Below are 26,252 nucleotides of genomic sequence, written 5' to 3'. Positions count from 1 at the left end.
CATGTGTCAGATGGATGCTAAATTGCATAAAAAAATATACATAATCGTAAAAATATATAATGATTAAAACATGATTATTAACACATAGTTGAACATGACATATTTTTAACAGACATGTAATTTCATTTGTAAAATAAGAGTTTAAACTTTTAACATTTTTAATTTATTAAAAAAGTTAAGCAATGACTAGAAAGAAAAAAATATGAAGAGTTCGGTTGTATACATGTTAGTATATTTTGCAAGATTTTTAGCCATACTCGAGGTCAAATGTATTGTTACTTTCCCTATCATGTCTAAATCTGCACCGTAAACCTAGACCCAGTCTCACCTGAACCTAGCCATCACCTTAAGCATGTCCTTACATAACAATACAGTATATACATAAGTATAAAAAGGCATGCATCTTTAATTTATATCACTTTTTATTATCATGTCAACAGTATCAAAGAAGTGACAGGTTCAGTAAAACATTTTTTTAATTTTTATTTCACCGCTTATCAAATATCAAACTTATAAATGTACGGTTGTATTAATTGCAACTTCGGTGAAAATTTGAAGAGTGTGTAATATCAGGTCCAAACAGGTTGCTTCTTCTTAGAATGTTCACAATAGGAAAATGAAGAAAATACAGTTATCTTTATGTCAGGAAAAACGAGTTCCGCGGAACTATAAGACGTTCCTTCAAATCGAATATCTCACAAAAATGAAAATTTCAAGCTAAAAGTTATTAAAACTGCACCAACTAATGACTACTTGACTTAGAATAAAAAGACGCGATAAATGCAAAGTTTTATATATATAAAAAAATAAACTACAACCTTTAACGCCTAGATTTGTATCAGTACAAAACTGGTCTATTTCAAAGAGAACCTTCAAATAAAGCTCTATCAGTATAATACTGGTCTACTGCGAAAAGACCCTTCAAATAAAGCTCTAATTACCACTTTCAAACATTTTTTTTATATCTAACTTGATTATACAAAATATATTATGCATGACTATGTGAGTTTGATGGATTCCTGAGAAATATAAAACACAGTAACATATCCGTTTCTTTCATTGACATAAACCGTCCGTGTCTAAAGTTTTACAATTGCCATTTTCCTCTATTTTGTCATCAACTTCGATTTCACTTTCTTCGTTATCACTTCTTGCATCTTGAATCTAAATGAGTAAGGGTATACAAATACGGATTAAACATAATTATGTGCGTTTTACGTCTTTTGTCTCAAATGAACACAAGTGACATTATACAATATAGTATAGGGGGAGGGTTCAGATCTCTCAAAACATGTTTTACCCCGCCAACGTTTTGCACCTGTCTTAAGTTAGGATCTTCCGGCCTTTTTTCAGTCTTGTATGTTTTTTTTTTTTATTTAAGTTCATGTATATGTTTTAGAGTTAAGTATGACGTTCATTATCACTGAACTAGTACTTGTTTGGGGACCAGCTGAGGCCCACCTCTGGATGTGTGCTTTTCTCGCTGCATTGATTGCCCCCGTGCCTGATTGTGAATGAATTTTAAAAAGACTAATCAAAAGACCAACCATCAACAGAACATTTTATAGAAGTCAGAAAGACCTCATTGTTATTCGAATAATGTTATTCATGAAATGACACTGAAATGATTAAATGATAGATAAACAAAGTTTTACTCCGTAGTTTTGCAAAAGGAATGATTTCCACTTCCGTGTGTGTCACGATTGATTTTTTAGCCTTTTCATTTTCCAGTTAAACGTAAGCAACACATATTTTTGAACTGGCCAGAGCAATGAAAGATAAGGTAATGTCGTTTTTTCCCTGTCTGAAAATCTGTTTGCCTCGTCAAACAGAAAGAAAATCTGATACAAATATTCGGGTATGTCTGTAATATTATTTCACATTCAATATACGTACAAAAAAAAAGGAACGTATGTTTCTGATTCAGTTACAGAATTTTGAAAGTCTGACATATTTTTACCATTGTTATAGGAGCCAAAAAGGCAACAGTAGAATACCGCTGTTCGAAATTCATAAATCGATTGAGAAAAAAACCAAATCCGGGTTACAAACTAAAACTGAGGGCAACACAACAAATATAAAAGAACTACGACACAACAGAAACACAACATTAAAATGTAAGACACACAGAAACGAACTATAATATATCAAGGGCCATTTTCCTGACTTGGTACAGGACATTTTAATAATAAAAAAAAAAGGGTAGGTTGAACCTGGTTTTGTGGCATGCCAAACATCTCGATTTTAGGTCTTATCGTACCTTTTCCTTTCTATGATATTACAAAGAAATATAACAAGTTTACTGACCTTTCCAGCAGTGAATTTAGCTGCAGCACTTTTAATAATTAACCCTGTCCATATTAAATGAAGAATTTGAAGTACCAGCAAAGCACCTTTGACAAACTTCATTAATGTACACGTATCATACATTTCTGCATATGGTCCCAATTCTCTAGCATATACAGGAAGATCTATATATACCGAGTATAATATCCTGAAAACATAAAAAAAAAGTTGAGTCTACTTAGTTATGCATCCTTACATGGTTAGGCATAAAGAGATGTTCACAATTTGGAGAGATAAAAACCATCCAATAAGCAGTGGTTATTAAACCTAAAACCAACAAGAAGTTGCAAGCGTTCATATGCTAAACATACCACCCTCTCCATTAGAATTCAAATAATCGTGAAAAGGAAGTTCGTGTGAGTCAGATTCGTAAAGCACTTAAAATTTACAGCACTGGGGAAACGTAATTTACCAAGTATGTTCAATGGTTGCTATGCTTAAAATGTAATGTGACCATACTTTGATTATACTGAATTACTTAGTAGAGTTTACACCTACAAAAAGCATACTTCAAAAAACATAATTCAATTCCCACATCTGTTACTTTCGAAGTTGATATAAAACTTGAGGCTCTCAAGAGCCTGTGTCGCTCACCTTGGTCTATGTGCTGCAGTGCATATTAAACAAAGGACAAAAATAGAATTCATGCCAAAATTTACTGTTTTTGTGTCTTTATGGGGTCACTTGACAATTTTGGTCATGCTTACTTATTTGTGGATCTTACTTTACTGAACATTCTTGCTGTTAACATTTATCTCTATCTATAATAATTTGGCCCAGTAGTTTCAGAAGAAAAGATTCTTGTAAATTTACGAAAAGTTGTAAAAGGACAACTTTAAAGTACAATAACTCCTAAAGGCCTTAAAAGGGTTCAATTGACAATTTTGTCATGCTTATTTATTTGAAGAGCTTATTTTGCTGAACAAGTTTGCTGTTTACAGTTTATCTTTATCTATTATATAATATTCAAGATAATAACCAAAAACTGGAATATCTCCTTACAATTACCAATTAAGAGGCAGTAACCCGTTAAAGGGTCGCCTTATGCTTCTAAAAATTCCAGGGCAGATAGATATTGACCTGAAGACAATTTTACCCGTCCTCAGATTTGCTTTCAGTGATACATCCCAAAAACTGCATTTTACCCCATGTTCTATTTTTAGCATCGGTGGCCATCTTGGAAGATTGGCGGGGTCATCGGATACATTTTATAAACTTGATATCCAAAGGATAATTAAGGCCAAAAACTAGAAACAAGTTAGTGAAAATACCCAAAACCAAAGTACTGCTGAACGAAACACATTTTCCCATAAATATACACATAATTATATACGCAATAACGAACTATTTTATGATTTTTATTTAGTGAATTTGAAAGACTTGGAAAATTTAGCCCTACATCTTTAATACATTACCGAAAGATAACGTGTAAAACGGATGCACACTTGATTTGTAACATAGTAATCAATCTACGTTATGCAATGTTTATTTCAGTTTGTCATTTACTTTTCTAAATATTGCTCTCCTCTAACATGGAAACATTGAATATGAACACCATTTATTTGATACTGTAAGTATTAAGAGCGTGATCATTTTAACTCAAGAGCAAAACATGACTCATACGAGCACTAAAAGACAAAAGCAACTTTGCAACTATTTTGACAATATGTCGGTTTTGTCATGCATCGTAATAATAATGGAATTTGATGCGACTGTCATACAAGTGAGAGGTCTAGCGCTATAAAACCAGGTTCAATTCACCATTTTCTACATTTGAAAATGCCTGTATCGAGTTAAGAATAATATATGACAGTTGTTTTCCCTTCATTTAGTGTGTTTTATCATTTGATTTTGCCATTTGATTAGGGACTTTCGTACTGAACTTTCCTCGGACTTGCTTGCTTCGGAATCCAAGGTATTGGTTTTTGCTAATGCCCATCACAACTTTCAGTGTTCAAAATACTAAGATTTTTGTCTTTTCCTGGAGTAGATAACCTCAGCTGTATTTGGCAAAAACTTTCGGAATTTTGAGTCCTCAATGCTCTTCAACTTCGTACATTATTTTGGCCTTTAAACTTTTTCTATCCAGTGGGACCCCCGAGTTTTCTTGAAGACAAAACGCGCGTCTGGCGTACACAATTATAAGCATGGTATCTTTGATGTGTTTTTACGATATCGTATGAATCTTTTAAGCAATGTAATTATTCGTTTATAAAACCAATAAAGTCTTTATAAATAAAATTATGATAGTGAAGCGCAAAGTAACTTATTTACTTAATCTCTTATATAGAATTGCAATACTCACACATATGGGTAAATACCAAGTCTAGTGATAATCCATACAAGTATAAATAATACAAACAATGTATCTGCTACCAATGGCTTCTTGCAGTAGATAGCTATTTTTGCCATCTGAAAAGATCACATATTTTCTTTTCAATGTATTTTCTTTTAGTAATAAAATAGATCTTTTTTTCTAAACATTGTCAATAAAAATAATTAAGCAATAGCATAAATCATATATATGAGTCCTGTACCAAGTCGGGAATATGGCAGTTCTTCTATGTGTTTCATTGGCGTTTGTTTTTGTTGCACCTCGGTGTTTCTGTTCTACAAGTGTTTTCCACTTGTAGTTGATGTGTTTCCCTTGGTTTTAGTTTGTAACCCTGATTTGTTTTCCCTTAAACGATTTAATGCCTTTGAACAGCGGTATACTACTGTTACCTTTTTAAATAACACAATTTGGTGACACAGTCTGTGTTAAATTCAACAACTGACTCCCTGCATTCATCAATGTAACACTATACAGTGCTTCTGTCGAACTTGACGTTTCGAGAGTCTAACAGCATCTTAAATCATCCTACCCTTATTCCTCTAAGGTGATTATTTCAAGATGGATAGTTTCAATATCATTTGTATGTAACGACAAAGGCGTAATGCTTAATGATGATGTAAATCTAAAAGTTCGTATTTATCTTCTTGTCAAAGTTGAAATTATCTTCTCTGTCGTTGACGATATTGACGATTTTCTTTCAAATTTTACTAGTTGTAGTCGATTGAATTATTTGAAAAGAAGAATTCTTCGCGGTTTCTTTAAAGTTTTATCAGTCTGTTATAACTATGTGAGAAATGTTTTTAGCCAGGGGAACTAATTTCGAGCGTTACTTGGTCATATACTACTAATAACTAGAAAATATAAACCGGTATTCACCAATTGCTCACTATTTTATATCTATATTTTGCATTTTATGTAATTTTGTATAATATATAATATGAAGATAAGACTTAAAAATGATATCTTGAATTAAATTCATTAAATATTTCTGTACGACCCTGTAAAATCGATATTCACCAACAAAACACTCTTACCGCTAAGAGATAATCCACTTGATCATGTATACATAGCACCAAAGTTCCAGCACGTAATAAGTTGTATGAGAATGACAATACCAATAGAAATATTGTAACTACATGATGAATAATAAACTCAGTAAAATCCTACAAAAAAGAAAATATTTTAGGATTTTCTTACACCAGGAGTAGATTACTTTAGTCGTATTTGGCTTAACTTTTTGGAATTTTGGGTCCTCAATGCAGAGGTCAATGCTCTTCAACTTTGTATTTGTTTGGCTTTTTAACTGTTTTGATCGGAGCGTCACTGATGTGTCTTGTGTAGACGAAACGCGCGTCGGCGTATTAAATTATAATCCGGGTACCTGATAACTATTAGTCATATTAGTCTACTATCTCTCGACCCTCTTCTAAGCTATATGTTGTTGCTGTCACGAAATTACTTGATATTGTTTATATACAATATCATTATACCTCACAGTATAATTGAATAAATGGCTGATACATGTTGTGAATTAATTTAAGCTTTATACTCCGCTTTTTGAACTTAAGTCTAAAATAATAACTCCAACGTTTAACTGAGGAGAAATTTTAGACTCCTGCCAGTCGTTTTTATATTTTTCCTTTGTCGATCTCTAACGTTTCTTTCAAATGAATACACATATAATTATGTTTGATAAACATTTTAATAACAGGGCAAATAAACGACACAATTTTAACAATAAACTCATCAAAGAGATCGAGAGGTTATCATACTATGTTGTCTGCGCTAGACATAGAACGACCATCGTTTTGTGAGCAATATTTCACCTTTTCTGGAAAAATCAAGTATATGATAACTTACTTTACGCTTATGATCTGTAAAAAGCATATATACAGCAGACAAATAAAACCCTAGCTCTATCAGATAGTACCAGTATATATCATTAGAAACACTCTGAAAATATACAACCAGATAGTGTTAAAATACTAGTACTTATGTCATTAAGTATACATAGAAACAAAAAATGTCAAGAGATTTAAAAAAAATTATGATTTTATTGCGAGCTCTGTATTTGTTCTTTTTTTTTGGGGGGGGGGGGTTAACCCCGCCGCATTATTACGCCTGTCCCAAGTCAGGAGCCGAAAGACTTTGTTAGACTTGTATGATTTTTCAATTTTAATTTATTTATATACTTCGTACGGGGCGCCGAATGGGACTCTTGTGGTTTTGTACAAAATTCAATTCTGTCATAACAAAATCATTTTTGTCTTAAAAACTATGTGCTACAGACTTGTTTTGTGAGAACTTCAATTTTGTGATGACAAAATTCATTTGTGTAGACAAAATTCATTTTTGTCATGACAAAATTCATTTTTGTAGACAGAATTCATATTTGTCATGACAAAAGTCAATTTTGTCTTAAAGGTATGCAAATATAAACATATTTGCATACAAAATTGACTTTTGTTACCTGATATGGAAATTAAATCACAAAAGTCAATTGTGTACGGTAAGATTCAATTTTGTGAGACAAAATTGACTTTTGTGAAACAAAATTAACTTTTGTGAGACAAAATTGACTTTTGTGAGACAAAATTGACTTTTGTGAGACAAAATTGACTTTTGTGAGACAAAATTGACTTTTGTGAGACAAAATTCAATTTTGTCATTTTTGTTGAGACAAAATTCAATTTTGTCATTTTTGTTGAGACAAAATTCAATTTTGTTAATTTTGTTGAGACAAAAGTCAATTTTGTAAATTTTGTTGAGACAAAAGTCAATTTTGTTAATTTTGTTGAGACAAAAGTCAATTTTGTCAATTTTGTTGAGACAAAAGTCAATTTTGTCAATTTTGTTGAGACAAAAGTCAATTTTGTGACGACAAAATTCATTTTTGTGATGACAAAATTCAATTTTGTAACAACAAAATTGACTTTTATGAGACAAAATTGACTTTCGTGAGACAAAAATCAATTTTGTTAATTTTGTTGAGACAAAATTCAATTTTGTCAATTTTGTTGAGACAAAATTCAATTTTGTTAATTTTGTTGAGACAAAATTCAATTTTGTCAATTTTGTTGAGACAAAATTCAATTTTGTCAATTTTGTTGAGACAAAATTCAATTTTGTTAATTTTGTTGAGACAAAATTCAATTTTGTCAATTTTGTTGAGACAAAATTCAATTTTGTTGAGACAAAATTCAATTTTGTCTATTTTGTTGAGACAAAAGTCAATTTTGTCTCACAAAAGTCAATTTTGTGTAACAAAAGTCAATTTTGTGTAACAAAAGTAATGTCTGTGTTACAAAAGTCAATTTTGTGTTACAAAAGTCAATTTTGTGTAACAAAAGTCGATTTGGTATGCAAATTAGTTCACAGAAACCAAACTAAACTAATTTAAATACAAAAGTGACTTTTGTCGCTCAATTTTCAAATTAGGTAACAAAAGTCAAGTCTTTGTAACAAAAATGAATTTTGTCATGACAAAAGTGACTTTTGTCCGCTGATAGATAATTTTGTATGACAAAATTTCAAATTTGTAGTATGATACAAATTTTGTTAAACTGAACTCATTTTTGTTGAACAAAAGTCACTTTTGTCCGTACAAAATTGAATTTTGAGTACAAAACCACAAGAGTCCCATTCGGCGCCCCGTACTTCGGAGTTTATTATCACCACTGAACTAGTACATATTTTTGTTTAGGGACCAACTGAAGCACGCTTCTGGGTGCGAGATTTTCTCGCTGTGTTGAAGACCCATTGGCGGCCTCCGGTTGTTTCCTGCTCTTTGGTCGGGTTGTTGTTTCTTTTGACACATTCCCCATTTCCATTCTCAATTTTATTTCATATTTAACATTTTGTCCACTTATATAATATGTATTTGCTCTTATGCATACGAACGACTACGACGAAAACGTCATACTATTATACGACACACAAATGTTTTAGTAGTTGTGTATGATTTTAAGATCACGAAGAGCTTGAAAACTTTAAATAATACATGCTTTAAATTGCTCTTTTTATCACAATTATATTGTGTCAGTATGTCACCAATGTTTGTGTTATCAGTTACCTGCATGTCGCATAGCTAGATTTAATATTGTCTGAACAGCATATACTAGGATGGATGCTTTAAATCCTTAAATGATTTTTTTTTATTTTGCTTATTTCCAACATGTGTCCTGATTAGGAACTTGTCTATTTGACAATATAGGTATATATATATATATATATATATACAACTCGTCTAAACATCAACCCAACAATGTTAGATCTGTAAATTTGCTTTCGCAAATTTTTGGTTCTTCCCTCGCCGGGATTCGAACCCATGCTACTGTGATATCGTGACACCAAATCGCCTGCACTGCAGCCGTCCCGCTAGACCACACGACCACCTGGGCTCTCAAAAAAGAGCTTTCGGTGGCCATATGTTACCTTTCCACGTCAGTTTTAATCTAGCGGCGTACTACAGTACATGATATATAGGGCATGAAGATGTTATTGTTACAGATCAGCTAAATTATCTGATATATATATATATATATATGCTCAATACAATATAAACGTGAATAGATAGTCACAAATTGAAGTATTGTGTAATAATTTACTCAGCGTGTCAAACATAGGTTTTAAATCGGAATTGGGTTTTCTCTTTAATCTGTATTTATTATGCACATACGATTTGTATGTCAATGTGTTATTTTTTTTACACTGAACACTCATAAATACCTGTGCAGGCCAATCCACCCAGCAATTTATTGATTTTTTGAACCATGGTTTCTAAAAAAATAAAATAAAAACATTCAAATAAATAATAATACTCTATTTGGCATAACTTTTTAGAATTTTGGGTTCTCAATGCTCTTCTTTTTTGTACTTGTTTGGCTTCATAACTTGTTTTGATCTGAGCGTCATTGAAGAGTCTTATGAAGACGAAACGAGCGTCTGGCGTATTAAATTAAAATCCTGGTACTTTTGATAACTCTTTATAATAATTACGTTAACTAAAAGTTAGATAAGTATGTTTTTTTCCGGAAGAATAATAACGTGTCTGGTACAACATGCAACCAGCTTTATATACAAATTATAGCAAAACCGATTTTCAAATATTTGAGATTTAGATAGATATGATCTATTAAATGTGCAATAAGTTCATTTTGGCATGTTTTCGTTCAAAAACTTTGGTTTTATTAAATGACAACACTAATTAGTGAATTAAAATTTGTGAAGTTCGAGTATATTGCATTTTTTTTTTACATTTTGATCTTCCACTCATAGATGTAAGAGAGAACTATCAAGTACTCATAAACAACTGTAGTTAAATTCTGGCACATCTCATTGTATATTTAAAACGCGGTGTAAACTTTACGTGAATGAAAGAATCAATCAACACTAATTTTTTAATGTCAAAAAAGATTTAAAAAGGCTACATAGAACTGTAATAGGCGAGTGATATGATAGCCAAATTTACATTTTTAATGCACCTATCTAACACACGGCTAAATTATATATCACTGGAAAGCTAAGAGTGTGTACCTTCTAAATATCCCGGTCGTCAAAAGAAATTATGGTGCATTTTTTTTTAAATCGAGGTCAAAGGTCATAGGTGCAATTTCAATTCTCGGATACCTCCAGTGAAAAAATTGAATCAAAACAAATGCAAAAACGAAACAATTTTATAGAAATGCTCTATTACTGTTGGGAAAATATATTTCTATCATAGTATTAATTAATTTTGGTTGATTTTAACGGTAACGCATTTTACGTAACGTTTTCTCTCGGAGTCTTTGAAAATCAATCATTTTAAAGTCACACACAAAAAAGTCATGTATCTATAGTCGCCCTTGCATTATCTAAATCTTATAATACCTCCATATCATTTGATTACACGTATTTACAAACATATACATGTATCTTTAAATTTGATATAAAATTCCGAAATAAAATATAAGAAGCAAGGGGAAAATATAACATATGACGTATTTTTAATTGTTTAGAAAAGTCCCATAATGAGCTGAACAATAAAATTGAGAAAGCGTACGCGTATGGTCTCCTGTTAATTTGAAAGCCTGCCAACTGCTTCAACAATTTTTTTTATTATTGTGTAGTGCAATATGTTGAGTCTGGATCCTACCGCAATCAATTTACATCACTAAATCAGATATGATCAAGAGTACTAACTAACATTACTAAAATGAGTAAAGTGCTACTAGTATATTTATATCAACAAATTGACAATTTAATATAAACCATCACAAGGAAAATATAATCACTCATTGTACGTCAAATTGTGTTAGATTTTACTTTAGTCGGCCGCCGTGTATTTTGAGATAACTAATTAATCAAATAAAATTGAGAATGGAAATGGGGAATGTGTCAAAGAGACAACAACCCGACCATAGAAAAAACAACAGCAGAAGGTCACCAACAGGTCTTCAATGTAGCGAGACTTGACAAAGTAGTTTACTTTTTTTAAATTACGCTAGTGATGACGTTCGGCTACTTTGGCACTAAGAATAACTTTTTCATATCTTGTTTCACCGCTTCAAAAGGGAGGAAACTTTTAAGGTTATCCTAATATTGAACCTTTTATTTGGCTTTCTTATGTTCAAATCTCGTTAGCGTATAACCTAAGTGATCGAAACGTCGGACCAATGGGATGTTTGACCATTAAGGTGTCGGAATAATGCGATATCGGAATAGTATAGCTTCATTTTAACTTGTAATCTCATCATTCTTTAATATCGGTCAACATATCCATACAAAGACAACTTCCTTGTCATGGGTATATATCAGTACAGCAGAGGTTTTGCTCAAAGCGGACATAAGATCTAATATATACAGATTGAATTAAAAATTGGGAATGGACATAAGGGATATGTTAATTAGTCACCAACCCGTTCAAAAGGCAGGCAACGAAGACCACCAAATGGGTCATCAATGCAGCAAGAAACTCCAAAACCCGGAGGCGTTCTTCAGCTGACCCCTTAAGGGCATACGATACAGTTTTGATTCTGTATTTACAAGTTCATGAAAATTTGCATATGGGCTATTTTTTACCTGATTAAATCAAATATGTAATAAAAAATATACCTGCATGAGCTACTTTTTTAGTAAAATGAGGTCGAAATTTTGTATATACGCTCAAAATTCAGATTTGTGGCTGTAATTTCTTTTTCGAAAGAAAGACATAACTTTTTTGTTATAAAAGATAAACACAAATTGTTTTTTGTTAAATAATCGGTTGTTTCTGTATTTTATAAAGATCCTAAAAAAATATGCCATTTTTTATTCAGAAATAACTCATTTTTATCAAATGTTCATGCATTGAGGAAAAAACGTCATTTTTATTGCATGTTTATCAAAATTTAAAAAATCCTCTATTTACAGTTTTATAAAATTTGGGTCACATAATCTCCCTGAAAAATGAAACAAAATGCCGTTTTGAAAAATAGGGGTCCATGAACTCGTTTTCAAATTAAATCAGTTTGAATGATAAAAATCAGTCGAAAAATTAGAGATAACTGTATTGTATTTTAAGCTTGGCCTTCGTAAAACGTAGATTTTACTGTCGCAAATTGAGTTTACCTAGCGACGCGGAGCGGAGATAGGTAAACGGATATTTGCGACAGTAAAATCAAGTTTTACGAAGGCCAAGCTTAAAATACAATACAGTTATCTCCATTCTAATGTCACATATTAGAATAAATGTCATTTAATAAATATTTTGGCTTAAAAATGGCATAAATGAAAAAGTCCGCGAAACTGTTGCATTGTCTTTAGCATCTAAACAATGTGACGTCATGTGTTTACTCTGGATGTCAAACATGAATACTAAACATATTTTTCGTACGCTTCAGAATGGTTTCAATATAGACTAAAAGAAGATTTTGAGGCTCAAAATGTGAATATCTTGTTTATTTTTTGAGAAATTACATATCCCAGAATTCAAAATGGTGGCTTTCTTAGTTACGGACTGGTAGAACGTGGAATCTAACCCCTCAAAATATTTATCAACGTCCAATGAAAATTGTCGTTACAAACTAATTGCATTAGAATGCATCTTTTCCCGCTTTGTTATAGTTTGACGTCGCGAAAATAACAAATTACGTTAGCAACGTCATTACCTCCCCTGTAACTGTATCGTATGCCCTTAACAGAAATGTACTAGTTTGAAATGATAATGGACGTCATACTTAGCTTCGAAATATACTCAAGAAATTAAAATAAAAAATCATACAAAACTAAGAAAGGCCAGAGGCTCCTGACTTGGGACAGGCGCAAAATTGCGTCGGGGTTTAACATGTTTTTGGAAATCTCAACCCTCCCCTTATACCTATACCAATGCGTGAACAGATCAAATCTTGTAGAAAGTTGGATGACATCATACCGGACCGAGGTTGCCTTTTAGCCAACCAAATTCATACGGAGAACTTATTGTTTTTTGTTGTAAGGTCGACATTGTCTTGGAAAAAATTTAACCCCCAGAAGAAAAATAATGCCATGTAGAATGTATGACCCATTTTCATTTTTTTCTAATCTCCTGATCAGTCAAACTTGTTTAATAGTTATCAAAGGTGTGTACATCAATACGGTGCATTTGTAATGATAAACATAAATGAAATAGAGTAAAAAATATTTATAGATAATATACACTCTACTAAAGCCATATATCTAAGAACTTTGTCAATAGGAATATTGTACGCTTTATTGACTGCCGCAGATGCGCCATTATCCAAAAGACAATACAGAAATATTTGTAAAGCAGGTGGCATAATTTCAATTGAAGAGTCCAGTGAAATGTTTTAGATAATGGATATTCATCTGATTGAATTACAACTGTACCCTATATCTGCTTCTGTAAAATACTAGTAGCTGCATAAAGTGCTTGCAACCAGTTTCGCAGTCACTGCTCAGATCTTTAAAATTGACAGACTATATATCACAGTCATACGGGTAATTTTCCGTCATTACGACATAAGACAACATTATAGAGATACTGTATACGATAATGGATTTACCTTGGTCTTGTTGAGGCTGTATACATATAACTATAAGTTAACATTTTTTAGTTTTTTGTTGAAGCTGATAATATGTTGTGTAGTTTTCTCGGCGGCGATCATCGAGCAGAAATTAAGCCCGGTTAACTGATCAAGTAGTCAGTAAAGTTGTTAACCAGAATACTTCCTTTTGTACAGGCTCGTCGAAATGTTAGTAAAAGCTGTTTTATGCTCAGTTTAAAATAGCTCCTTACTTTCTGATTTCAAATTTTGTAGCAAATATTTAGCGATGCAAGCTCGATGGTATAAAGATTTAATAGTAAAATTATCATGAGTTATTTTGTAAATCAGATCATTGTAGGAGTTATATGTATTGGCACTCAATACAACTTGAGTTTGCTCCTCAGAAGATACCTTATGAAGTTGTGTTACTTGCTTATAGGCTTTATACATTTGCAAAATATACACAGAAAAATCAGAATGAGTTGTAGATCTACTGCCCTCGTTGATATATGAGAAGAGATTGGTCGGTAAAATTGGTACATGTAGTACAAAGTCTTTGTACAGACAAAACTTACTTTTGAAATATTTATAGCAACTCTTATGATATTTTGTATTTTCAAATTGGATGTTTTCATTTTTTTCATATTCATCGACCAGTCTTCTGCAAACTTCATCTTTTCGTTTTCCCACTGCGGCAATACAACTGTATCTTCATTCTTAAGTGTTAAACTACATAGTTTCTATGTGGTAAATGCATGACAGACTATGCATCTGTGTTAATCAATGGATAGTTTTTGCTGTTTAGCATAGGAAGGGTTTGATTGTGAACTGGACTTTGAAAATTTGACACGACTCGGAAGATTTTCGATAATTTTCCGATACGATTCCTTATTTAGAAAGGGGTGAATTCTTCAGAACTCAAAAACTATGTTTTACTTTGATTTTATCTTAATTTCGGACGATTTTATATTTATTTAAGCTACACTGAACTTAAAGATAGAAATAGAACCGTTTAAATATGATTTATCGTACTCTAATAGCACTATTAAGTACACGGAAATCGATTAATATATTCGGTAAAAAAACGATAACGAAATAGATAAGGGATTCCGGAAACTATAGTGATTTTCCAAACATCATAAAATTACAGAAAATTCGTGATTTTAAGAAATGTTGAGATAACGTCTTGATCTTGAATGAAAAAAACGATAACTGTTGAGTAATTTGGTGTGTTCTAAAACGGATAGATTGCAAAAGCATTTAATAAAAAAATAATTGTAGATCCGAAAAGGTCAGGATTATGAAAATTTTCGTACAAAATGTCAAATATTTAGAAGGAATGCAAAAGCATGCGGAATAACAGTTGTAAATATTGTTTTTCATTATTTTAAGAATCTAATTCACTCAATTATTCTGTCTAAAAGAGGATATACTACTAATTTCTTTTGCTTGAAAAATATGTCGTAATTTTATAATTTTCAACTAATTTCTGAAATAAACGTCAATTTTACAAAAACTGCACCGTACGATTTTGTGACGACCGGGCAAAAAACAAAGTTAAATCAATATTCTTTCATTTAAAAAAGAAATTAGCCGTGTGTTAGGTGGGTGCATTAAAGTCCTTAACTAGACGTCTTTTTTCAAATATTACACTCGCCTATAAAGTTCTTATACTTAAATCTGAAAAAAGGGCCTGCTCTTATTATCCTTTATGTGTTTGAAATGCAAAGACATGTGTGGTGAAAATCGCAGCATGGTGGTGGTAATGATATCAAACATAATTATGTGCATGTGCAAAGGGTGTAGGTGAAATAGAAATGTTTAACTCTTCTTAAGAATGTTTGCTTCTAATAACTTTCTTAGTATTTTTAATGTTTTTGGAGTCATCTAAAATTTTCATTCGTAATGCATCATTCCACTATACGTCGTTTTGAGAGTAAAAATCTGGAAACAATCGATGTTAAAGGCCTTCCGAGATCAAGGAGACCCCCTATAACATCTTTTATGGAAAAGCAAGCATAATGAAGGTGGGTCAGAAGGAAACCCATTGCCTACAATACAATCCTAAAAAGAGAGTGATGGCCATACAGGAGCCTATAAACAAGAACTGGTCGAGATCGGCTCATCGCTACCGGTTATCGTGCGATAACACCATTTCGGGGACATTTGCTTACGAACAGACACACCGTTGTCCGCATCCAATTTAGTACAGAGCTCACCAAAGTTGGAAATTAGCATCGTAGAGAAAGATCCATTGTTCAAATGGAATTCGGTTAATCTTCTTTGGCCCGATCATAGCCCGAATTTGAACCATATCGAGTATAGATGGGACATTGTTGGGCGTTAAGTGCACGAAAGGACACCCCAGTTCAAACACGTCATAAAATAAACAATACTCTTCGTCAGGAATGGTTGCTGCTACCTTAGCAACAAATTAGTCGACTTATGGCAGGCACCATAAGACGTTAAGATGCGGTTATCGGTTTGAATGGAAGCTGCGCACGAAGTACTAATTCTTTGGCGTATAACGATCAACCACTATGTGAACACTCAACTTAAGATTAATTTTGAAATGTCTGACATTGTAAAATTAGACTACAGTAAAAGTTGTAAAATGCATTTTTTTGTACAAAAAACACTTCATTTTGTTATAAAAGTTTTGGTTAGATAAAACATTTTTTTTCATACAATTTTTGTTCGTTTTAATGCCAATGTTATCATAAACTACGTTTCGATATTATTTAACAAATACTTTTTTCCATGTGTATATTTTGTGTTTTATTTCGTGAACATTATATATGTAAAAAAGTCATTTTGAAAATTCGTAGCAAGCATGTCAAGATGAGATAGGTTGTACAGTTAGATACTTTGTGCACCCAGTGTTCTATATTCAATAAGAACTAATGATTTTCAAATCTTAAAACAAAAGGTCTGCTCTTATATCTCTTTATATGTTGAAAATGCGAAGACACGTATAATGAAAATCGCTTCATGGAGGCGGTGCTGATATCAAACAGATGTGCATGTTCAAAAGGATTATCAGTGATATAGAAATGTTTACCTCTCCTTAAAAATGTTTTCTTCTAACAACTTTCCCAATACTTTTAATGTTTTTAAAGTAATCTGAAATTTTCATTCGTAATTCATTAACAAATTTTCCCAACTATATGTACAATGTTTTACAGCAGGAGAAAAATTTTAAATACAGTTTGAACCAAACTAGTTTACCATTCGTGTTACTCCTTCTAAACTGTGCTTTCATTCTTCATTGATTCACTGAATTTTCCCTCCCTGATATAAATACTACTTTTATATATTTAAACTAGCGACAGACCTTTCTATTCTTCCATATATCTATATTTTGAATTTTATTTCGTGAACATTTTTCTATGTAGAAATATAAAGCATTGGTCAATGTCCAATTAAGGCGATAACCTGATTGGTTTCATTCTTTAGAGCCTTGTATCATAGGTGAGAAAAGTCAGAAAATGGAAGTTATTGGATATTTGTAGTCAAGACGAATGTCAATTTTTAAGTTTTCTTTAATGTAAAAAGGATTACCGTTATTACTTACATCCCAAAGAATAAACAAACCATACCACGACATTATCAAATAAAACATGAAGTGCCAACTGTAAACGAAAAGAAAAGTTTGTTTTAGTATAAATTTGAGGTAAGGCATCAATCATGTGGACCAATATCACTTCGGGTGTGATGAGACATATATCATTTTTACACCAGAACAAGATTGTATACATGCATTGAATTTTTCAATTTTTTTCATGTAATCTATATGTGTTTCTCATTTCTCATTTTTTTTATATAGATTAGACCGTTGGTTTTCCCGTTTGAATGGGTTAACACTAGTAATGTTTGGGTCCTTTATAGCTTTTTGTTCGGTGTGAGCCAAGGCTCCGTGTTGAAGGCCGTACATTGACTTATAATGGTTTACTTTTACAAATTGTTATTTGGATGGAGAGTTGTCTCATTGGCACCCACACCACATCTTCCTATATCTATTGAATTTTTCAGACTTTATACATAAATACCTTGCAATATTCAGATTGTATTATCCTAAATTTTTTATATACTTTAAATCATTTGTTTATTGTGAAAAGGTTCAATTTCTTGCCCATTACAAAACAAATGTCTTGGGCTTTTTTGTGTTATGTGGCTGTTTTCTCGTTTCCTTAAATATATATGTTATTGAAAATAAAAATATGAATACAATTTTCAAAGTGATACAATAAAATTGAGAATGGAATTGGGGAATGCGTCAAAGAGACAACAACCCGACCATAAAGCAGACAACAGCAGAAGGTCACTAACAGGTCTTTATATTAGAAACTCTGTGGTTATTTTAATTAACTTGTAGTTTGGATCGGTAAGCATTCTTGGCAAAAACTACACTTACTTTTTTTCAATTTATTTCCCACCAAGGCGAAATCTTCTACCTTTCAATCAATTAGTACTGTAGTTTTCTTATATATAATACCTTGCATCTTGTAACTTCTTAATGTCTGTGACTTTGTCGTTCCGACGCCTTTTGCGGAACCATTTAGAAATTTCTCGTTCTGTTAATTCACATTTCTTTTTCAGAATCTTCAAAATGTGACAAACGCATTTGTTACTTAACTTCTTTGTCTTGTTTGTATATATGATCAAATACTTATGTTATCCATATAACATATTATAATTGAAAATATTTAATCAGCATACGAATTAGATGTTGCACTATAATTGCATTGAAATTTGTTTTAGAGGAGGCTGATTACATCAATAGATTTGTAGAAATCTGTGTGACTGTTGGATTATGTCAATTCTCCTGTTTCTCATTTTATATTCATTTGTTCCTTTCCACGGCGTCGCTATTTTCCCACTAATTCCTTAACTCTCCAAATATAAACTTATTGTTTTGAAAACACACAAAAAACAATTACTACCAATAACAGAGGATACCTTATCATAACTTAAATCTTGTTACTATTTCCCTTTTCGAAACATTAAAACATGTAATTTTAAACCCTTACTCATTTTTAGATTTTCGAAATTAATCAAATGTTCACGGTTTGTAACCATTATTATAAATTTATATAAACTGCACCTTTTAATTCCCTTTATTGAAACTTTGGAATACACAATGTACTTACATGTATAGTGTCCGAATTAGGAGTCTTACATTTGCTGTATTCTTTTTCTAAAATCGGGTTTTCAGTTAGGCCATCTGTTATCTTTGTCTTGAATCCCAAATAAGCTCCTAGAGGGGCTACAACAACCCTATAAATATATAACCAACTGTTTAATCTTTTGTCGTATTACAAGATAGACCCGTGATCAATGTCCGCAGTGACTATTTAAGGAACACAAGACAAATATTGAAATTCAATTATTACCTGGTATTGGTAACCATTTTAATATTCAATGCACTTTGACGTTTTAATTTTTCTTCTATCCTGTTTCCTCTTTGTTTTATCTTTCCTCCAAACATTATTATCTACGGCAGGTCTTTAAAGTAATATTGTTTAATGTGTACATTTATTCTCTGTTGACTGGAGCCATGGTATGATTTTAAGATGTCGCTTTGGTGGTTGAAGAAAAAAATAATTGGACCCAATGGCTAAAATTGAGATAAGCGCACACCAACAGCTTTAAATAGTTATCTTTCTCTTGAAATTAATATGGGCTGTGTGTCTCTGGAAACAGTTGTCTCATTGGCAATCATACCAGAAGCACGAAGCTCAACATAAAACATTAGTGATATTACAAAGACAACAAAGAATAGGTCTAGGAATATTTCGGATCAGTTAATGAAAAATAAAATCACAAAAATACTGAACTCTGAGGAAAATTCAAACTTCCGTAATCAAAAGTTCAAACACATCACACGAATGGATAACAACTGTCATATTCCTGACTTGGTAATGAACTTTTCTTATGTAGAAAACGATGGATTAACCTAGTTCAAAGCCAATGTCAACTTATAAATAAATCATTCTTTCCTAGACTAGTGTCAATTATAGTATGTCAAATTATAAGCCTGGTACCTTTGATAACTAATTGCAATCAGTGCACATGTTTGTGTAAACGGTCTGAGAAAAGTTACGACCTTGTTTAATTATAGAGAAGCTTAATTTACATGCAAATCTTCCGACACACGGAAGTCATCTTATATATTGATACCTGTCAAGAACATGTCTCACCACAACAAGACATGATGCTGTCACTAAGGACGGAATGACTAAGTCTGACAGTGTTGGTACATATGCGTTTTCTGGTAGTCTCTCCAAATCCTCAGGCCTTAAATAGTCAGGTTGTAACCTGTCAACAAGACTGTTTATCCACTCCAACATCGAAAAACTGAGGAAGAAAAAAAACATATCTGATTTTGAATTACATTTATTATTTTTATGATTAAGTTCTCTTCTTCATGGATTGACTTGCATATATATATTTTTTCATCTGTATTTGCACATATTTAAGCAAGCAAGATAAGTAAGCATAACCAAGAATTTATTAATAATAATACGGTATAAAAGTATACAATATATCTACCTTACTATCTAATCCCTTATCCCAATGGACATGCTATACATGTATTAAGTTATATATTATAATTTATGGGAATCTAGGAAAGATTTAAAATTGTGAATAAAAATAAGCATAAAGAAAGCTTAATAGGGGCATTAGCTACGAGATATACAAAACTTGTTTAACAGTAAGTAAATCAAATGTCTGAAGTGAGGTTCAAACATGTATGTTAAAGGGGCATTTCGGGTACGATGTATAAAAAAGGGCCTATTTTTTGTTCAATCATAAATGAAGTGAAACAGCGATTTTTTGTTTCGCTTTTAGCCATCACTTAAGTACAATTTTGGCAAAATTAAGATAAGACATGTCACTGATGAATTATTCACTTGGAAGTGAATAATTATACCTCACTGAATCCGTATTCATGCGACTTTCAATTTAACCTCTTATCTAGAGATTCGTTATACATGTCGTGTTCGGACATTAAAAAGAAAAGAATGTATACTATGGAAAAGAAACAAGGTTGATCCATTTCGTTGACTTGTTTGATCCACAAAATTCTTTCTTATACAGCTAACCAGATGCTCCGCAGGGCGCAGCTTTATACGACCGCAGAGGTTGAACCCTGAACGGTTGGGGCAAGTACGGACACAACATTCAAGCTGGATTCAGCTCTAAATTTGGATTGTGATTAAATAGTTGACACAGCATAGGTTTCTGACACAGAATGAATGTGGTCTAATAAACTTAAAATTTTTGTTTTGCCTTTGAGCAATTCACTATTCTGTTGAATATTAATCCTCTCAAAAAAAATGTTTGAAGAAATTTTCTTTTTTTCCAAAACCGATCTCAATTCAAATTTCTAATGGAGTTTGCAACAATAATTACTCATTTAAGTACATCATAAAATATTAAAATGTAAAAAAAAGTGCTTGTTATCACTGAATGGTAAAGATTGTTTTAATTAATCAGTTGGTAGTAAAAGTGAATATTCATTGTATATTGTATAAAACAATGATTCAAGTTGATTCAACTACTATTCTGGACAAAGAAAGATAACTCCAATTGAAATTGTGCAATTAGATATTTCTTGCTATTGCGCAATACTGTGCAATTGAAAATACTTGCTATTGCACAATACTGTGCAATTGAAAATTTCTTGCTATTGCACAATACTGTGCAATTGAAGATTTCTTGTTATTGCTGAGTACTGTGCAATTGAAAATTTCTTGCTATTGCACAATAATTAATATAAGTAATTTTGGATCCTGATTTGGACCAACTTGAAAACTGGGCCCATAATCAAAAATCTAGGTACATGTTTGGATTCAGCATATCAAAGAACCCCAAGAATTTAATTTTTGTTAAAATCAAACTAAGTTTAATTTTGGACCCTTTGGACTTTAATGTATACTAATTTGAAAACCGGGCCAAAAATTATAAATCTACATACACAGTTAGATTTGGCATATCAAAGAACCCCATTTATTCAATATTTGATGAAATCAAACAAAGTTTAATTTTGGACCCCGATTTGGACCAACTTGAAAACTGGGCCAATAATCAAAAATCTAAGTACATTTTTAGATTCAGCTTATCAAAGAACCCAACTGATTCAATTTTTGTCAAAATCAAACTAAGTTTAATTTTGGACCCTTTGGACCTTAATGTAGACCAATTTGAAAACGAGACCAAAAATTAAGAGTCTACATACACAGTTAGATTCGGCATATCAAAGAACCCCAATTATTCAATTTTTGATGAAATCAAACAAAATTTAATTTTGGACCCTTTGGGCACTTTTTTCCTAAACTGTTGGGACCAAAACTCCCAAAATTAATACAAACCTTCCTTTTATGGTCATAAACCTTGTGTTTAAATTTCATAGATTTCTATTTACTTATACTAAAGTTATGGTGCGAAAACCAAGAAAAATGCTTATTTGGGTCCCTTTTTGGACCCTTATTCCTAAACTGTTCGGATCAATACAACCTCCCTGTTGTGGACATAAACATTGTGTTTAAATTTCATTGATTTCTATTTACTTAAACAAAAGTTATTGTGCGAAAACCAAGAATTATGCTTATTTGGGCTCTTTTTTTGGCCCCTAATTCCAAAACTGTTAAAACCAAAACTCCCAAAATCAATCCCAACCTTTCTTTTGTGGTCATAAACCTTGTGTCAAAATTTCATAATTTTCTATTAACTTAAACTTAAGTTATAGTGCGAAAACCAAGAAAATGCTTATTTGGGCTCTTTTTGGCCCCTTATTCCTAAAATGTTGGGACCAAAACTCCCAAAATCAATCCCAACATTCCTTTTGAGGTCATAAACCTTGTGTTGAAATTTCATAGATTTCTATTCACTTTTACTAAAGTTAGAGTGCGAAAACTAAAGGTATTCGGACGACGACGACGACGCCAACGTGTTAGCAATATACGACGATCTTTTTTTCAAATTTTGCGGTCGTATAAAAACTATAATTAAATTTATTTTATAACCTACAACCAAACAGACATAGAAAAGTCCAATTGCACGATCTCGCTATCTATTTATATTAATGTTTAAGTTTATATCGGGTTATGTGACCGTCGGAAGTCTTTGTAGGTCATCTTTATGGTTAGTTAGAGGGCGTATATACTTACATAAACCAGAAACGCTGGTATTGTATCGAGTCTATTGATACTTTCGTTTATTTCAGAGTAATTGTATTAATTTCCCCACATTCAAATATCAATACAAGAAGTTTAGAATGATGTAATATAGTTTTATTTGATTTATTTTATTTAACATATAACAATTTTGTATCCATAGAAACATGATTTTTTTACTTGCATTAATCTGACAATGGGTTCAGACAACCGTGTACTTTAAAAGGTAACTTAAGTGTCTTAAAATTATTCAAACGAAATTCACGTGTTTTTAAACTTTAAAATGTTTGATTTAGTTTGATTTAATTACTGTATATACATGTATATGTATAAAGCAACTACAGTCAAATCTAGACAAAAAAAACATACAAAACGTTAAAATTCATGAAATTAAGATAACAAAAATACTGAATTTCAAGGAAAATTCAAATCGGAAAGTCTCTTGTCAAAAATCAGACTGAAAAGCTCAAACACATTAACTGAACGGAAACAACTGTAATATTCCTTACTTTATACTTGATCATTTAGCTTTACGTTTAAGTATGTTCTTTTGTTATATATCGAAAATGGGAATTTGAGTCAAATCAGTAGACATGAGTTAGCCAGGAAATGCTCCTTTGTCAAATGCAAAATTTGAGTAAGTGCACAGCCCTTAGAGACAGATAGGTATGCAAAATATACTTAGATATGTAACAAATTCTGGTTAGAATGTAATTCTGCAATCTAAAAACGAAGAGTTTGTACTGAATATTTTAAATTTATTAGATTATTCTATATACCGATTTAGTTCTGTCGATAAATTTTGTGTGATAAACGGCATAAACTTTGAACTCATCTAACGCAGACTTCCTTGAAATATGATTATTGTAAGAAAAGAAGCCGATTGACATGGGACATGTTATGCCGGCGTCACACATTGGAGTAAAGGCCGACGTGCACAAGACGTACAGAGAAAAATTGAAAAAAAAGTCCGTATACGTTAGGTGCACGCAAGAGGAACGCTTAAAAGCAATTGTTAATTGAGTTAATTTTTGGGAGGAATGTCATAGATAATATATTGTTAGAGTACAGACGTTTTAACGAAAGCTATATACTTTTTAGTACATGAAAGAAAGAATCACAGTATACACAGTATATATTTGATTTTTGTCATGAACACGATAAAAACTTTAATTTAAAATTATAATTTATATCGGTTTTTATATTGGTTTGGACTCAGTTTGTTTAACGTACAAACATCTGTCCATTGCTATAAAACATATATTCAATATTCATCATTAGATGTATAATAATCACAAAAGTTACATGTAAGTGATTTTGCGGCAGGTGCACATTTAAACGTAATCTAGGCTATCAGATTATGGCCCTTTTTAATTTATATTGAATTACATGTACGGTACATATACTCAACCTCTGTTACGTCGTACAATAGGTTTGCTTTTATGGATTTCCATATACTTTTACATATCGTTAAGAAAAAGAATTGGCATCCTTTCGAGACGAGATTTTTTAGGAAATTGTATTTTTGCAGAAGGATCCTTGTTGGTATACGTACGCCTTGAAATATTTGATTTAAAATTACAACAGTCTTACTGCAAACAAACATCCTATTGAATTGGTATGAATTTGTCTTGTGAAAGAATTCGCCGAACTTTATTTATACTTGGGGTCTTCAAAAATTTTAAATTGGTAAAATAAAAAATTTGTCTATCTAAAAAAAGATTCTTTTGTAATTACTTTAGTATGTAAAAAAAACAATATGTTAACAGGAACCTATATAATAGATGTGGTATGAGTTCTAAAGAGACAACTCTCCATCCAAGTCACAATCTGAAAAGATAAACCAATGACGCATTTGTTGCAGCCAATTTCTTTTTAGTTTAGCTATTTCGGAACCGGTTTGTAAGAACAAAATTAAAAGAAGATGTATCAAACCTATCAGAAACCGAGACCATGCAATTCAGAGGCAACAAAGACGTCCTTATTGTCTGGGCATATTCCTGGGCGAAACTATGCATATATTTTTCTTGAATTAAAATGGAAAATTGTATGTATATTGTAAGATTTTGTAAGTATAACCATTAATACATGACCTACTGTTACCAAGTAAGTGTCATTATTTATACTTGTAGCACTGAGTGTAAACAAAAAGGGATATGTTGGGTGGTGTTTTAAGATCAATTCAAAGACTGGCAACCTAGCCTGTCCGAAGTCAGGAGTCATACATGCAGCACATCGTATTATGTCTATTAGAAACAGATAGAATGCGAGGCTATCCCGAATGATGCAATGTTTGTTAATAAGACTTAGATTTAAGCAATTTTATAGTTAACCGTATACGGTTTCAACAATGAACAAATCTTAAATCGTTTACTAGTATATCGTTCACGCTGAAAAACATCAGTCCGTTTAATGGAAAAACCCGGAAGAATAAGATGCAAATCTTAAAATTCTTTACAGAACTTTGCATAAGTCAAAAAATGCGTATTACTATTTAAACGTTTTCTGTCCTATTTATAACACACCTTGGGTTTGTAATGTCTCCGTAACTAGTGCCCTGATCGCAACTGATATATGTCCCGAGTGAAACCACATACCTATAATATGAAATTTGATGATTTGATTGCTATTGCTATTGCTATATTTAAACATCGATTTGTTGCCATGGGCATTACGAGTTTTAGACAAACTTGAGGGAAAAAAACCTGACAGGACATGGTGAAACAATAATAACCTGAAGAAAGATGTTAAGTAGATTATAATGTCTTTCCCATCGATCATCACACGTTGTACTGACATGGCCCTAAGCTATGCAAGTTATCAATGTTTATTGTTGTTTAAAATAACTACATCTATTGTACAATATCTACATTGTATGTATAGCAATATTAATCTAAAAATAAATATATAACTTACTTTTAATGTGTAGGAGTAGTTCGGAATACTAAAACACGACGCCCCACACTGTATTCCTTCTTGGGATGGTTATATCACTTAATTAAGCCTCCCTAGGAACTGTTAAATTTATCGCATTGATTACATTGAATGTATTTCCTATTGGATGACACCAGATGGTGTGGTTATTATTGATACGGAGAAACAAGAAGTACTTACAGTAGTATAAAATCTGTTACACACACAGTGCTAGATCATCCTTTCCGACACACTTCAGTAATTATTTTATGTACTGATCAGCGTTTCATCTAGCTTCGATGTACATAAAACGAGGCATGCATTGACGGCTCAGCGTTCATGTGAATATAAATGTATTACTATTTGCATATTATACATTAAAATTTGTCAAGTTTATGACAAATTTAACATCAAGGATATCGATTGCATAATTATAACTTTTACTACTATTTTAATTTTTTGTAAATAAATTGCTGG

General features: G+C 31.9%; 1 protein-coding gene across 1 annotated transcript; it reads right to left on the bottom strand.

Annotated features, from left to right (window-relative positions):
* LOC134707243 (ceramide synthase 5-like) lies at positions 1 to 26,252 on the bottom strand. The gene is made up of 11 exons (XM_063566847.1): positions 25,977 to 26,252; positions 19,864 to 20,040; positions 18,834 to 18,960; positions 18,179 to 18,285; positions 17,258 to 17,315; positions 9,410 to 9,460; positions 6,542 to 6,634; positions 5,716 to 5,844; positions 4,652 to 4,758; positions 2,308 to 2,494; positions 1 to 1,164 (listed from the first exon to the last, which is right to left on the bottom strand). The coding sequence occupies exons 2-11, from the start codon at positions 20,031 to 20,033 to the stop codon at positions 1,057 to 1,059; spliced, it is 1,137 nt and encodes a 378-aa protein (XP_063422917.1). The 5' UTR covers positions 20,034 to 20,040; positions 25,977 to 26,252; the 3' UTR covers positions 1 to 1,056.

This window comes from Mytilus trossulus, chromosome 2 (assembly GCF_036588685.1).
Source record: "Mytilus trossulus isolate FHL-02 chromosome 2, PNRI_Mtr1.1.1.hap1, whole genome shotgun sequence".
Lineage (NCBI taxonomy): Eukaryota > Metazoa > Mollusca > Bivalvia > Mytilida > Mytilidae > Mytilus > Mytilus trossulus.
Note: the sequence above shows the minus strand (reverse complement) of the source record. Positions and strands in the feature narration are given on the sequence as shown.

Coding starts and splice junctions, on each gene's coding strand:
- LOC134707243 (XM_063566847.1), bottom strand. CDS start 20,033: ATGTTGGAGTGGATAAACAGTCTTGTTGACAGGTTACAACCTGACTAT. Junction 9,461..17,257: donor GTTTGTTTATTCTTTGGGAT/GTAAGTAATAAC, acceptor TTATTTTTTTAG/AAACCATGGTTCAAAAAATC. Junction 5,845..6,541: donor TTACAGATCATAAGCGTAAA/GTAAGTTATCAT, acceptor TCTTTTTTGTAG/GATTTTACTGAGTTTATTAT.